Source organism: Enhydra lutris, unplaced genomic scaffold (genome assembly GCF_002288905.1).
Source record: "Enhydra lutris kenyoni isolate GAN:26980312 unplaced genomic scaffold, ASM228890v2 scaffoldscaffold39, whole genome shotgun sequence".
NCBI classification, from domain to species: Eukaryota; Metazoa; Chordata; class Mammalia; order Carnivora; family Mustelidae; genus Enhydra; species Enhydra lutris.
Window position 1 is genome coordinate 27,246,262 of NW_019154123.1, and position 12,556 is coordinate 27,258,817.

The 12,556-nt window shown below is 35.9% G+C and overlaps 1 protein-coding gene across 1 annotated transcript in view; it reads right to left on the bottom strand.

Moving 5' to 3' along the window:
* The window catches only part of LOC111155026 (sorting nexin 4), a 69,063-nt gene that overhangs the window by 33,918 nt on the left and 22,589 nt on the right, over window positions 1-12,556 (bottom strand). The window contains 5 exon segments of the mRNA XM_022515040.1: window positions 722-794; window positions 5,407-5,462; window positions 10,998-11,045; window positions 12,234-12,383; window positions 12,461-12,556. Coding sequence (XP_022370748.1) covers window positions 722-794; window positions 5,407-5,462; window positions 10,998-11,045; window positions 12,234-12,383; window positions 12,461-12,556 — 423 coding nt within the window.

The following is a 12,556-nucleotide window of genomic DNA, read 5'->3' on the forward strand; positions in this document are numbered from 1 at the left end:
AGATTTTATTTATTTATTAGAGAGAAAGAACATGAGCTGGGGGAGGAGCAGAGGGAAAGAGAGAAGCAGACACTGAGCAGGAAGCCAATGCAGGGCTCAATTTGGGGCTTGATCCGGGACTCCAGGATCATGACCCAAGCCAAAGGCAGATGCTTAACCAACTAAGCCACCCAGGTGCCCCTTTCTAAGTCTTTAGCACAGGCAAGTTCTAAGGATTCCCTGTCTACCACAGCCAACCACATGGTTAAATTCAGTGATTGTCCCTCCATTTCTAATTTATTTTGTCATGGCAGACCATTACCCCAAATAAGTTTATATAGGAGAATTTAAGAACACAGGCACAGGATGGCCCAACATATATAAGCTATTTCACTATTAAAGAAAAAAATAACCTTGAAAGTATAAGGATATCATTACATGTAGATCTAAACTCCCACACTTACTTAATTATATTCCAACACTGAAACGGTAGGCCTTTGACAAGATAGTCAAACAACCATACACAAACTACAGAGAAAACAACAGGCTAAAAACCTTCAAGTTGTTTATGCCATAAAACATTTCACATTTTCTTAAAAATGCAATTTAGATGATAAACAGGCCAAATCTGAAAGCAAAAATCAGCTATTCATCATAAATACCATCCATGATCTAAAAACATAATTAGGTGAGAAGCACTTCTTTATAAATGTGTGTCGAAAAACTCTTGGGGACCACTTACAGCTCTAACTCGAAGAAGATGTGAGATGACAGACTGTAGTTCATCACTGTAGTGTTTTAGTTCAGTAAATCTCCTGAAACAGGAAATAAATAAAACATCATTTTTTTCTCATGAAAACAAGTCAAAAACTGAAAGACAAAACAGGAGTTCCTGAGAACAATGAAACTGATTCCATTTGACCATATGCTGGCTTTATGTACACACCAATACAAATTCAAAAAACTCTAAAACAACCATATTTTCTTTTGATATTTTTTCTCCTTTTGATATTTTTAAAGATGTCATACTTTGTAATTTTTACTGTGAAACCGAGATAGAGAAAAAAATTATCTGAAAAATTACTTGAAAAAATTCAAGGTGCTAAACTCATGGTCTCTAACCCTCAGTCTTTATGCTATTCAGTAATCTTTGTTTCCCTAATCTAGTGACTACCATTCTGCATAAAGATATGGAACTTCTGATACCACCACCTGTCGCTCTCCAACCAAGCTTCACACATTAAACACAGCCATTAGTAGGATCTCCTGCCAGCAAACACATCTACCTCTATTATTTCTTCCTTCCCCCGAGGATCCTTCCTCCCATCAATACTCTAAATTCTACCGAAGCTATACCCCAGATTCCTGTTTTCTAACTTCCACTCTCTATAAGCTCCTTCTCATTAGCATATCAACTAACTCTCCCATATTTAAAAACCTACACACACTCCCTTGACAACACACCCAACTCTCAACACCCTCTCATACCCAGGCCTCTCGCAGGCATACTTTGACAAGGCATTCTCTCAAGTGACAACCACCTCCCATTCACTGTGCAGCCCACTGCAATCTAGTTTTGCCTACAGCACCCAAGGGCAGAAATACTCCTGACAAACTCACTAACTATTCTCATGTTGCTAAAACCCAAGGATATCCTTTAGGCCTCATCTTTCTTGGTCCTTTCAACAATGTAACAGCTACCCTCAACCTCCTCAAAAATTTGTTCCCTTGCTATTGGTTTTATTTTCTCATGATTTTCCTTGTACTCTCTGGTTATGCCTGAAGTCTCTTTGGCAGTTCACATTTCTTTCACCCACCTGTTACACCTTCAACTTTAGTGTGCAAAGAACCCCTGAAGTATTTGTTAGAAATGCTACCGAGGGCTTCTCAGTAGGAAAGGGGTGTGAATAAGCAAACTGTGCACGGAGGCCCTAGTGGGACTCAGGAAGCTTGAATGTTTAACAAGCCCAACCCACAGGATTCAGAGGCTACTAATCCTCAGATTACACTCTGGAAAACACCCCCAAAGTGTTGGTACTCCTTAGGGTCCCACCCTGGGTCCTCAGCCATCTTAATAATCAATCTTTCAATCTACACACTCTATGTGACTTATCATTCACAAAGCTTCACAATTATAATGTACGTGCTACTGAATTCCAAACTTCTACCTCCTACCCAAATATCTCTCCTAACCACCAGATCTGTAACGCCAACTGACTAGCTGACATTTCTACTTGCTTACGTACCCAAAACTCAATTTATCTTCCCCTATCCCTCCCAAATCTCTCTTCCCTGTATTCCCTCACACTCTAAAGACTGAAACCTGGGTGCCGTCTGTATTTTCTGCCTCGTTCATTCATTCTACTAACTAACCTCTTGGTCTACCTCTTAAGTATTGCCCAAATACTCTAAATATTGCCACAAAAAGTAGAAGACTCAAGGCCCATTTTTAAACTGCTCTTTAGTAGTCTAGTTTGAAGAAACATATCTTATTTTATTTAAGTTTATTATTTATTTTTTTTAGTAATCTCTACACTGAATGTGGAGCTCCAACTCATGACCCCAAGATCAAGAGTCACATGCTCTTCTGACTAAGCCAGCCAGGTGCCCCAGTTTGATGAAACATAAACATGCATGAAGCTAGTATCATTTTGGTAATCCCTCTAAAACAATGTTTTCTACATTTTAAGAAAGGACAGAATGAAAGTATTTTAGTGATATAAACTATTTTAGTAATAGTATGAATAATAATTATATATTGGACCACCTAGACCCAGTATATAAAATATATATAATATATATATAATATATAATATATGATATAGCTAGAACAGAGATTCTCTGCATGAAGACTCTGTTTTAACAATGAATGATATAGGGGTGCCTGGCTGGCTCAGTTGGAGGAACATCTGACTCTTGACCCTCGGGTCATGAGATCCCATGTTTGGTGTAGAGATTACTTAAAAATAAATAAATAGAACTTAAAAAAAAAAAGGACAATGAATGATATAGACAATCCTCTTATCTAGAACTTAAGGCAAACAAATTCTATTACTAATTATATATTAGTTACACATTAATAAGAACAGAAGCAAAAAACTGCCTTGGTTATGTTGCTGGTCATATCAAACTTAAAATTCTATATATAATATGGATATTAAATAAAATTTTACAATCCAGAAACTTGGTTAGGTCAAAAAAGGGAAGGCCTCATTCAATTGATAAACTCTTAAGCTGAAAAACACTCAACTGACAAAATACTAAAATAATTAAAATACAGTCTCATCTACTTGCTCCTCAAATGAATGTACATCCACCAAAATCATAAAACTAGCTTACTAGGTTCCTCAAAGCTTTTTTTGGAGGCTGACTTAAAATTTTAGTTCTTTACCTAGAGAACATCTCTTATATACCATGCATGTCATTATAACCCTCATAATGAAACTTCAGTGGAATCTTAAATGCATATTACTAAGTGAAAAAAGCCAATCTGAGAAGGCTATATACTGTATATGACATTCTAGAAAAGGCAAAACTATGGAAATCACTGGTTGCCAGGGGTTGGGATGAAGGGATAAATAGGCAGACCACAGAGGATTTTTATTTAGAACAGTGAAAATACTTGGGGTTTTTTGTTTTTTATTTTTGTTTTTATTTATTTATTTTAATTTTAAGTATGCTCCATGCCCAACGTGGGGCTTGAATTCATGACCCTGAGACTAACAGTCATGTGCTCCACAGACTGAGCCAGCCAGATGATCCACGACAGTGCAAATACTTTGTATGATATGATAGTGATGAATAAATGTCATTATAAATTTGTCAAGAGTGAATCCTAACGTAATGTCTTTGGGTGATAACAGTGTAGTCAAAAGAGAGTCATCAACTGTAACAAATGTACCATTCTGGTGGGGGACGTTAGCAGTGGGGTTGACTGTGCATGTGTGTGGGCGGGCAGAGGGTAAATATGGGACTTCTGTGCTATCCATTCAATTTTTCTGTAAAACTAAAACTCCTCTAAAAAGTCAATAAAGTGACACCTGAGTAGCTCAGTTGGTTAAGCATCTGACTTCAGCACAGGTCATGATCTCAGGGTCCTTGGATGCAGTCCCACATCAGGCTCCCTGCTCAACGGGAAGCCTGCTTCTCCCTTTGTCCTCTCCCTCTGCCCTTATCATGCCCATGCTCATGCTCTCACTCTCCCTTTCTCAAATAAATAAATGTTTTTTAAATAAATAAATAAGTCTATTTTTTAAAAAAAACCCTAAGGGCACCTGGGCAGCTCAGTCGTTAAGTGGCTGCCTCTGGCTCAGGTCATGATCCCAGGGTCCTGGGATTGAGCCCTGTCTTGGGCTCTCTGCTTGTTTGTAGAGCCTGTTTCTCCCTCACCCACTCCCCCTGCTTGTGTTCCCTCTCTCACTGTGTCTCTCTGTCAAATAAATGAAATCTTTTAAAAAGTAAGGTAAAATAAAATAAAAAATTTTTAAAGCCCTCAATGGTTACCTGGTCACAATTTCCTGATTACCAAAACTTTAAATATTTATTTATATTTTATATTCAAAATTTATATTAAAAGCTAAAGGCATTATGCTAATGTGTTATGATTTATAAAGTCAGGCATAATACATTATCAGACTAAGCAAACCTGGCATTTGGTAAGAATTTACACCACAAAGAAATTAATGCTGAAGGCCTAACCAGAGAAATTCTAACACACCTCATGAACTTTGTAGCCAAAAATGGAAAAGTCTCATCTGCCTGAGCACCTTTCTAACTAAAAAATTTAGCTGAATCAAAGACCAGGTAAAGGTCCATATGATGAGGAGCCTAAATTATCCACCCAATTCAGAGAATGAGTAAAACCAAAATATTGAGAAAGGCCTAGGGCCCATCCTAAGGAAATTTTTTTCTGAATGCACAGGCTTCCTTTATTATAGAAATGGTCTCAAAACACCAAACTGATGTTAATGAAGTCAAGCAGCTGTCCTATAAATACATCTCCATGAAATTATTATACTAGTATACATTTATCTATCAAGTTTTCTTGGTAGACAAAGTAGTTTATTATTAAATATATACGTAACATATAATAATCTTATCTTGAACTTTGTACATATTTGACAAGCAAAGTCATTAAGAAAAACTACTTCATATGAAATTAAAATTATATCTCTTAATTTTCTGATATCTTCAACATTTTCATAAATCCTTCTAGAAAAAAGCAGTGGTTTAATTTTCTAAAACCTTAGTTACTTGCAACCTTAAACCTAATTAAGTTACCAAATCTCAAAATCAGTTTTAGACTGTAAGAGGATTTCACTAAATGTAAATTACTTTTTAAAATAGCAAATAAACTGCATACATTCAGAAATGAAAAATTAAATCATTCAAAACAACACTGTAATTGTTATTAAAACAAAACCTTACTTGTCTGGGTTTTTCACTCTGAATGTTGCATTAAGCGCTTTTAACCTGGAGTCTGCCTGGAAAAAATAATTTGTTCACTTAATACAATTACATTTCAGGTTATAAATCCAAACAATTTTACTTTTCCTTTAGAAGATGCTCAAGTACAGTTTTCTTCATATCATTTGTGTCAAACACATTAAACATATCTAAAAGAAAAAGGCTTAGTAGTTATTTTTGAAAACACTACAAAAACAATGTTTTAATAAATTAAGTTGAATACATGGCATTCAATGGTATCAAAGTAAAACAATTACAAACATCAACACACTAACAGATATATATATAGCTCTGCATTATCACATGTCAGAAAAGGTCATGAGAGAAAAGTAGTTTACCTTTCTCTAAATCAAGAAAAGCAATGATAAACTAAATAAAACTACTGCTCTGAAGCACATGCATTACTGCAGGTAGTTCCCAGATCAAATCCAAACCAAATACACACTGGTTTTTTCACTGTCATGATCAGTATCTTAAAAAAGAAATATGGAAATACCTGAACTAAATACTGTACGCTAAAGTAAAACAAGATGACATCAAATTAGTTTCTATCTAGCTGACAGAAAATGTCACAAGACAACACAACTTTTCAACTATCTTTTTTTGCTAACTTTTTAACTATTTTTATTTATTTTAAATAACTGCTCTCAAAGGAGGAACAGAGGGATCAGCACTAAGCAATTAACTGAATTCTATAAAATGTACACTTAATATACCCAAATCCTATCTAAGTTCTCACAAAAGAAAAGAAGAGAAGAAAAAAAGAAAAGGAAAAGGAAAGAAGAGGAAAAGGAAAATGAAAGGAGAGAAAAGAAAAAAAACACTGAATTACGCTTCTGACCAGGCATAGAAACTATAGAATTTAACAGAGGTGGCTCAATCAAAAATTAATTTTATAATGTAGCTGGAAACTTGCAATCTGCTTGAAAATTTTACATTACTCCAATTTCCAACCAACAATTACATATACTCCCCCAAATTAATAAAATAAGACAAAAACAATTCTAGGGCTCCCCAAATTACTTGGCTTAGAAAATAAAAAACAAATGCAACAAATACTTTACTCCACAAACTAAGCCTCTCTTAGAACTTCAGACAAGTTATTCAAAAAGCTATCATGAGTATCTATAGATACTTAATTTATCACTGATTTCTGGGGATCCTCTTATTTCTAAAATCAGTATTTCACCAATTCTGGACCTTTCTCACTTCTTAGGGGCAAACAAGCTAGTGCATGTGCAAGTCCTTACATATATATGTACCTATTAATTTAAGGCATTTATCATGCCCTTCTGTTCTTCTAATTAAAAAATAACTAAACACCAAAGTACTGAAGACTCTATATTTACATACAAACATGATTCTTTAAATGAGGATGAAATTACATTAAAACTATAAGGAAAGAAGGATATTTTCATTTGTACTTTTCCTGGAATCTCAAATTCTTAAGAACACCAATTTGTTTTTTACTTTTAATGTCAACAATTTACCAATTTAGAAGTCATGTAGAATGTTAAATATCACCACCCTGAACTTTGCTTACCCAACAACCGGTCAGGTCAGTTCCATGAGAACACCCAACTCAATATGCTCACCATTTCGCAAGATTCCACAAGATTTCAGAAGTTGCCTAAAATGTCCCCAAAGCCAGATCTCGTAAAAAGCACCTGGACTACTTCAAACCACACAGCTTATCAACCCTCTTTCAGAATCCCCATTAAATATCTAAAGAAGCCCCTGACCCATCACTGTTTCATACCATCTTCTTTTATCTCCTTTAAAACAACACAACTTGGAATCGTTAGTTGTTCACTTGTCTCAACTGTCCACTAGAACGTAAGAGTTATTTTAAAAAGCACATTGCGCACAGTGCCCCTGGGAACTGCACAATGACAGCCCCAACAATACTTTCATCTCCTGTGCTCTCTGCTGTACCCCCAGGGCCTCACAAAGCCTGCACAAGACAAACACGCTGAATGAAAAATAACCCAACCATTCTCCAGCCCCAAGTTCCTACCTTACTTCCCATGTTCTCCTTTAGTCCCCACTTCCTCCCCTTTCCCAGTTCCTATTCCATATTTTACCTTACATGTCCTGGATCTTGTCTTTCCCTGGGTTACTTCATTTTCTGATTCTTCTCTTCCCCCAAATGTTGCCTAGCTACCCACCACCCCCAGCTTGGGCCTCTTTCACGTTCCTCTTCCATGGCTCCCAGCTTGACTCCACTGCAGGTTTCTTATTCCTGTCTCAGCTCTAATGTTCTCTCTTCAACCATGAGACCCAATTTATCCAGGACAGTCCTGGTTTATGCTTACTGTCCTAGACTCATTATTAATAGTGCCCCTTTTCACTCTTGAAAGTGTCCCCACTTGGACAATAAATTTTATGGTCATCTATCTCAAAATAATCTCTGGAAAAAAATCTCTGCTGTCATACTCCTTAACAAAGATTATCTGTAACTATTTTAAAGTATCTTATTTATATGTTAATTTAATGTCTCCAACTACTAAAATATAACCTCCATAAGAACATGGGAGTTTATGAAGGTTTCCAGCTCATCCACTACTGTTTCCACAGCATCTAGCAGAGCACCTGACACTCTACAGTCACCCGGCATTTGTCACCACAATGGCTCTCTCAGCATTTCTCTGTAATACACAGATTAGCAGGGATCTTAAAAATCCAGACTGGGACACCAGCAGTCTGTACTCCAAGCAACAAACAGGGTTCTGGGTTCCTCTGAGTCAATGTAAATTCATGTAAGGTTTGGGTATATGGATGACACTTTCTTTTAAGTAACTTACTGAGTTAATAGGAGTTAGAAGAGTACTACTTTATACTAAAGTAACTAGTTTATATGTTCATTACTCTAGAAAAGCTCTTTGCTCTCCTTTCACTAAATTGGTTAACACGAATATTTATATATATATTCAAGACAAAAAATGCCAATATAAAGCAGGGATGAAAAGAGTTGCTGCTCATGTTTATATTAAGTAGAGCAGTGATAAAAAAGAAACTAGATTTTTGGGGTGCCTGGGTAGCTCAGTCAGTTAAGTGATGGACTCTTGATTTTGACTCAGGTCACAATCTCAGGGTCATGAGACTCAGCCCCGCATCGGACTCCACACTCAGCAGAGTCTGCTAGAGATTCTTTCCCTCTCCCTTTATCCCACTACTATTCTATCTTTCTCAAATAAATAAATAAAATCTTAATAAAAAAAAAAAAAAGAAACCAGACATATAATTATCTTGCTGGGTATAGTAATTACTCTAAAATGATTTAAGATTATTAATCTAGTAAGCCAAAACTAAAATTAAACAAACGTGTGAAAAAAGGAAAATCAGGGGCATCTGGGTGGCTCAGTCAGTTAAGCATCTGCCTTTGGCTCAGATCATGGTCTCAGGGTCTAAAGCCCCATGTTGGGCTTCCTGTCCACGGGGAGTCTGCTTCTCCTTTTCCCTCTGCCCCTTCCCTGCTCTCTCTCTAAAATAAATAAAATCTTTAGTCAAAAAAAAAAAAGGAAATTAAAAATAATGAAAATTAAAGCAAGCTGACGTTTCAGATCGACAATCCAAATGCCAAGGGCCAAAGTCAAATACTCTCTCTTTTTTTTGAAGTAGGCTCCACACCCAGCACGGAGCCCAGTGCAGGGCCTAAACCTACAACCCGGAGATGAAGACCTGAGCTGAGATCCAGAATCAGACACTTAACTGACTATGCCACCTAGATGCCCCATAACTTCAAATATTCTTATAAAATATAAACATTTGGCCTGATTCAGAACAATCTCATTTTCACAGACTAGTTTCCAATATTCCCTTTACCAACCATTTTTACATATAATTTATAACCAAAAGGAGAGGTAATATGGGATGGTAACGTGTATGTACATGAACCTTACATACATTCACGCGTGCATATATATACATGTGAGATGGTCTAAAAAAGATTCCATTTCACTGATGAAAGGACTTAAAACAAGAACCAGCCACAACAAAACAAGAATACAGCAGGATACAAGGATTTCCAAACTCTCTTCATATATCTTATTTCTGTTCCATTTCATTAAAGTCTGACTTTTCCAATTATTAACATCACGCATAAAGTATTACCTTTCAAAGTGAAAAGTGAAACTGAGGTTTTACCATAAAGCAACCCAAACAGAAATATTTTAACTCTTAAATAGCACCTATCGGAAGATTCAACACACTCAATACACAGCACAGTCTATATAGATGAAGAAATTCAAGGGCTTTCTCAAGGTCACCAAAGTCATGGCCAAATACTGGGTTCAAAGACAAAGAACTGCTAACTAGTTACTAAACTAATGACTAAATCTGTGACTGTTACATAAAGAGAGGTCACCAAAACAATTGTTTTACTTTTCTCTTTTTCTTAGTAGTAGCTCCTAACATCTGGGACTAGTTCTCAGAAAACCTATCAAAAGAAAAACATTTTTTTTAAAGTTTTGAGTTATCTCAAATTCAACTCTAAATTAAAATTCCAATATTCTGAATGCCATAAAGTAACAAATTATAGCCAAGAAAATTCTAATTCTTTCCATGATTCATTAGAATCAGGTTATGACAGAATTAGATACTTGATTATATTTTCCATGCACAAACAAATTTTATCTTCCTAGTTTTTTGCGCTAAATTTCAAATACCTAAGTGCCAATACAAAAATCTCTAAGAGGTGTCTTTATAACTACTGTAAAGTCATTTTGTTCTTGTTGTCTAGAATTACTGGCATTTTGTTACTAAATTATCATTTGATTTGTTCATCATTCTATATATCCTATCAATCTACAGTACATTTTTCTACTTACCTATTCAGTTTACACAAGAGATAAAAACTTTCGAAAATTTGCTAACAATCTGTGCTTACACTACTTTTGGAGCCAACAGGGAGAGCAGACAGGAGTCAGGGTGGCCTCACACCATACCATGCTTTTTAATTTTTAGACAATAATTTCATCCCCAAGGACAAATTATAATGGCTAAATCTGAAAAGCTGTATCACTAACAGACACTAACTGAAAATGACTCATATGCCCATTCAAAACTGACCACCATGTCCCAGCAGACAGAAGCATGACATTTGGCTCATCTTTTAGTCTGCTATGATTAGGAATGCCAAGCTCAATTCTTCAGAAGTCTTTCCTATCTGATAAAAAAGAGCAAGTAAGTGGGCAAGAATGTGAGTGGCAGTGGTAAAGGCAGAGAGGGTTAAGGAAAAAAAAAAAAACAAGATACAAAGCCTATGTGCATAGTGCGGGAAAAATCTACGACTGTGTCTAAATTACAAAATGTTCTTCCCAACAGAAATGAAATTCATAAATATGCCCACTCTAAACTCATCAGTAACTAAAATTACACAAATCCAAAGGGAATTCACAGTGTTTCTTTGAAAACCCTCCTAATGATATTAGAAGCAAAGTCTTTTTCCAACATTCACACATTCAATAAGTATCAAGTATCCACTAAGTGCACGGCATTATGCTAGGAATTGTAAAGGAACTTGTCAAACTATTTCATACAAATATTCTTACCTTCAGTTGAAACCCAGTTTCATTCACAGTCTCCTTCCAGTTACCTTCCTAAAAATTAAAGTTAATTTTAGAAATCATTGCAAAATAAAACAACCTATAAAGCATACTCCAAATTAAATAAAGTATCTATTATTCTGTTCTTCTTTCAGGGAAGATGGGAGAAAGGTTCAAAAAAAGAATCCATTTCAAAATTAAGCATATAATCCAGAGTCCAAAAAACTACCAAAAGACAGACCCAAGATTTTATAAACCTGGGCTTCAAAAAACTAAAGACTAACTTTGATATCTATCATTTAAGTGATGCCAGAAAGTACTGTCTTTAGTATCTTTTAAGTATAAAAATGTCAGCTGAATTGGGGAGGGTATGTGTTATGGTTAGTGCTGTGAAGTGTGTAAACCTGGCGATTCACAGACCTGTACCCTGGGACCAATAATACATTATATATTTACAAAAAAATTTAAAAATTATTTTTAAAAAATGTCAGCTGAGTGATGTAACCTAGTAATTTTGAAAATCAAAATGAACTGAAAAACATGATTAAATGTATATTAAAGCTGCTGCAAAGAGATACCTAAGCCTAAGCATTCTATAGTTTAAAAGGAAAAAAAGGGGCGCCTGGGTGGCTCAGTGGGTTAAGCCTCTGCCTTCGGCTCAGGTCATGATCCCAGGACCCCGGGATCAAGCCCCACATTGGGCTCTCTGCTCCGCAGGGAGCCTGCTTCCTCCTCTCACTCTGCTGCCTCTCTGCCTACTTGTGATCTCTGTCTGTCAAATAAATAAAATATTTAAATAAATAAATAAGTAAATAAATAAAAATAAAAGGAAAAAAATGAATTTTTTTTAAAGACTAATAAATAAAAGAAAAATACCTGTGTTAAAAACAAATAGAAGATTTTGTCTCTACAAAGGATGGGATGCGAGGCAACTCTCAAGAGAAAGTTTTCCAAGCCAATCCGTCGTCTTTCCACAAAATCTGGGTCCATGTTGTCAGCGGAGAGTTTATGCCAAACGAATTCTGCCTAGGTAAACAAAACAGTCATGAAAAACAGTCTCAGCACTCTATACTTCTGAACCACACTGCTGTTTCATTTCTTACCCTTTTTTCTGGTAGAGGTGGCACAACAATATGGGGATAGTAAACTAAAAGGTAGTTTCTCAACAATTCAAATTCACTATACCGCCTCCACAGTGAAAAATGAATTTTTTTTAAAGACTAATAAATAAAAGAAAAATACCTGTGTTAAAAACAAATAGAAGATTTTGTCTCTACAAAGGATGGGATGCGAGGCAACTCTCAAGAGAAAGTTTTCCAAGCCAATCCGTCGTCTTTCCACAAAATCTGGGTCCATGTTGTCAGCGGAGAGTTTATGCCAAACGAATTCTGCCTAGGTAAACAAAACAGTCATGAAAAACAGTCTCAGCACTCTATACTTCTGAACCACACTGCTGTTTCATTTCTTACCCTTTTTTCTGGTAGAGGTGGCACAACAATATGGGGATAGTAAACTAAAAGGTAGTTTCTCAACAATTCAAATTCACTATACCGCCTCCACAGTGA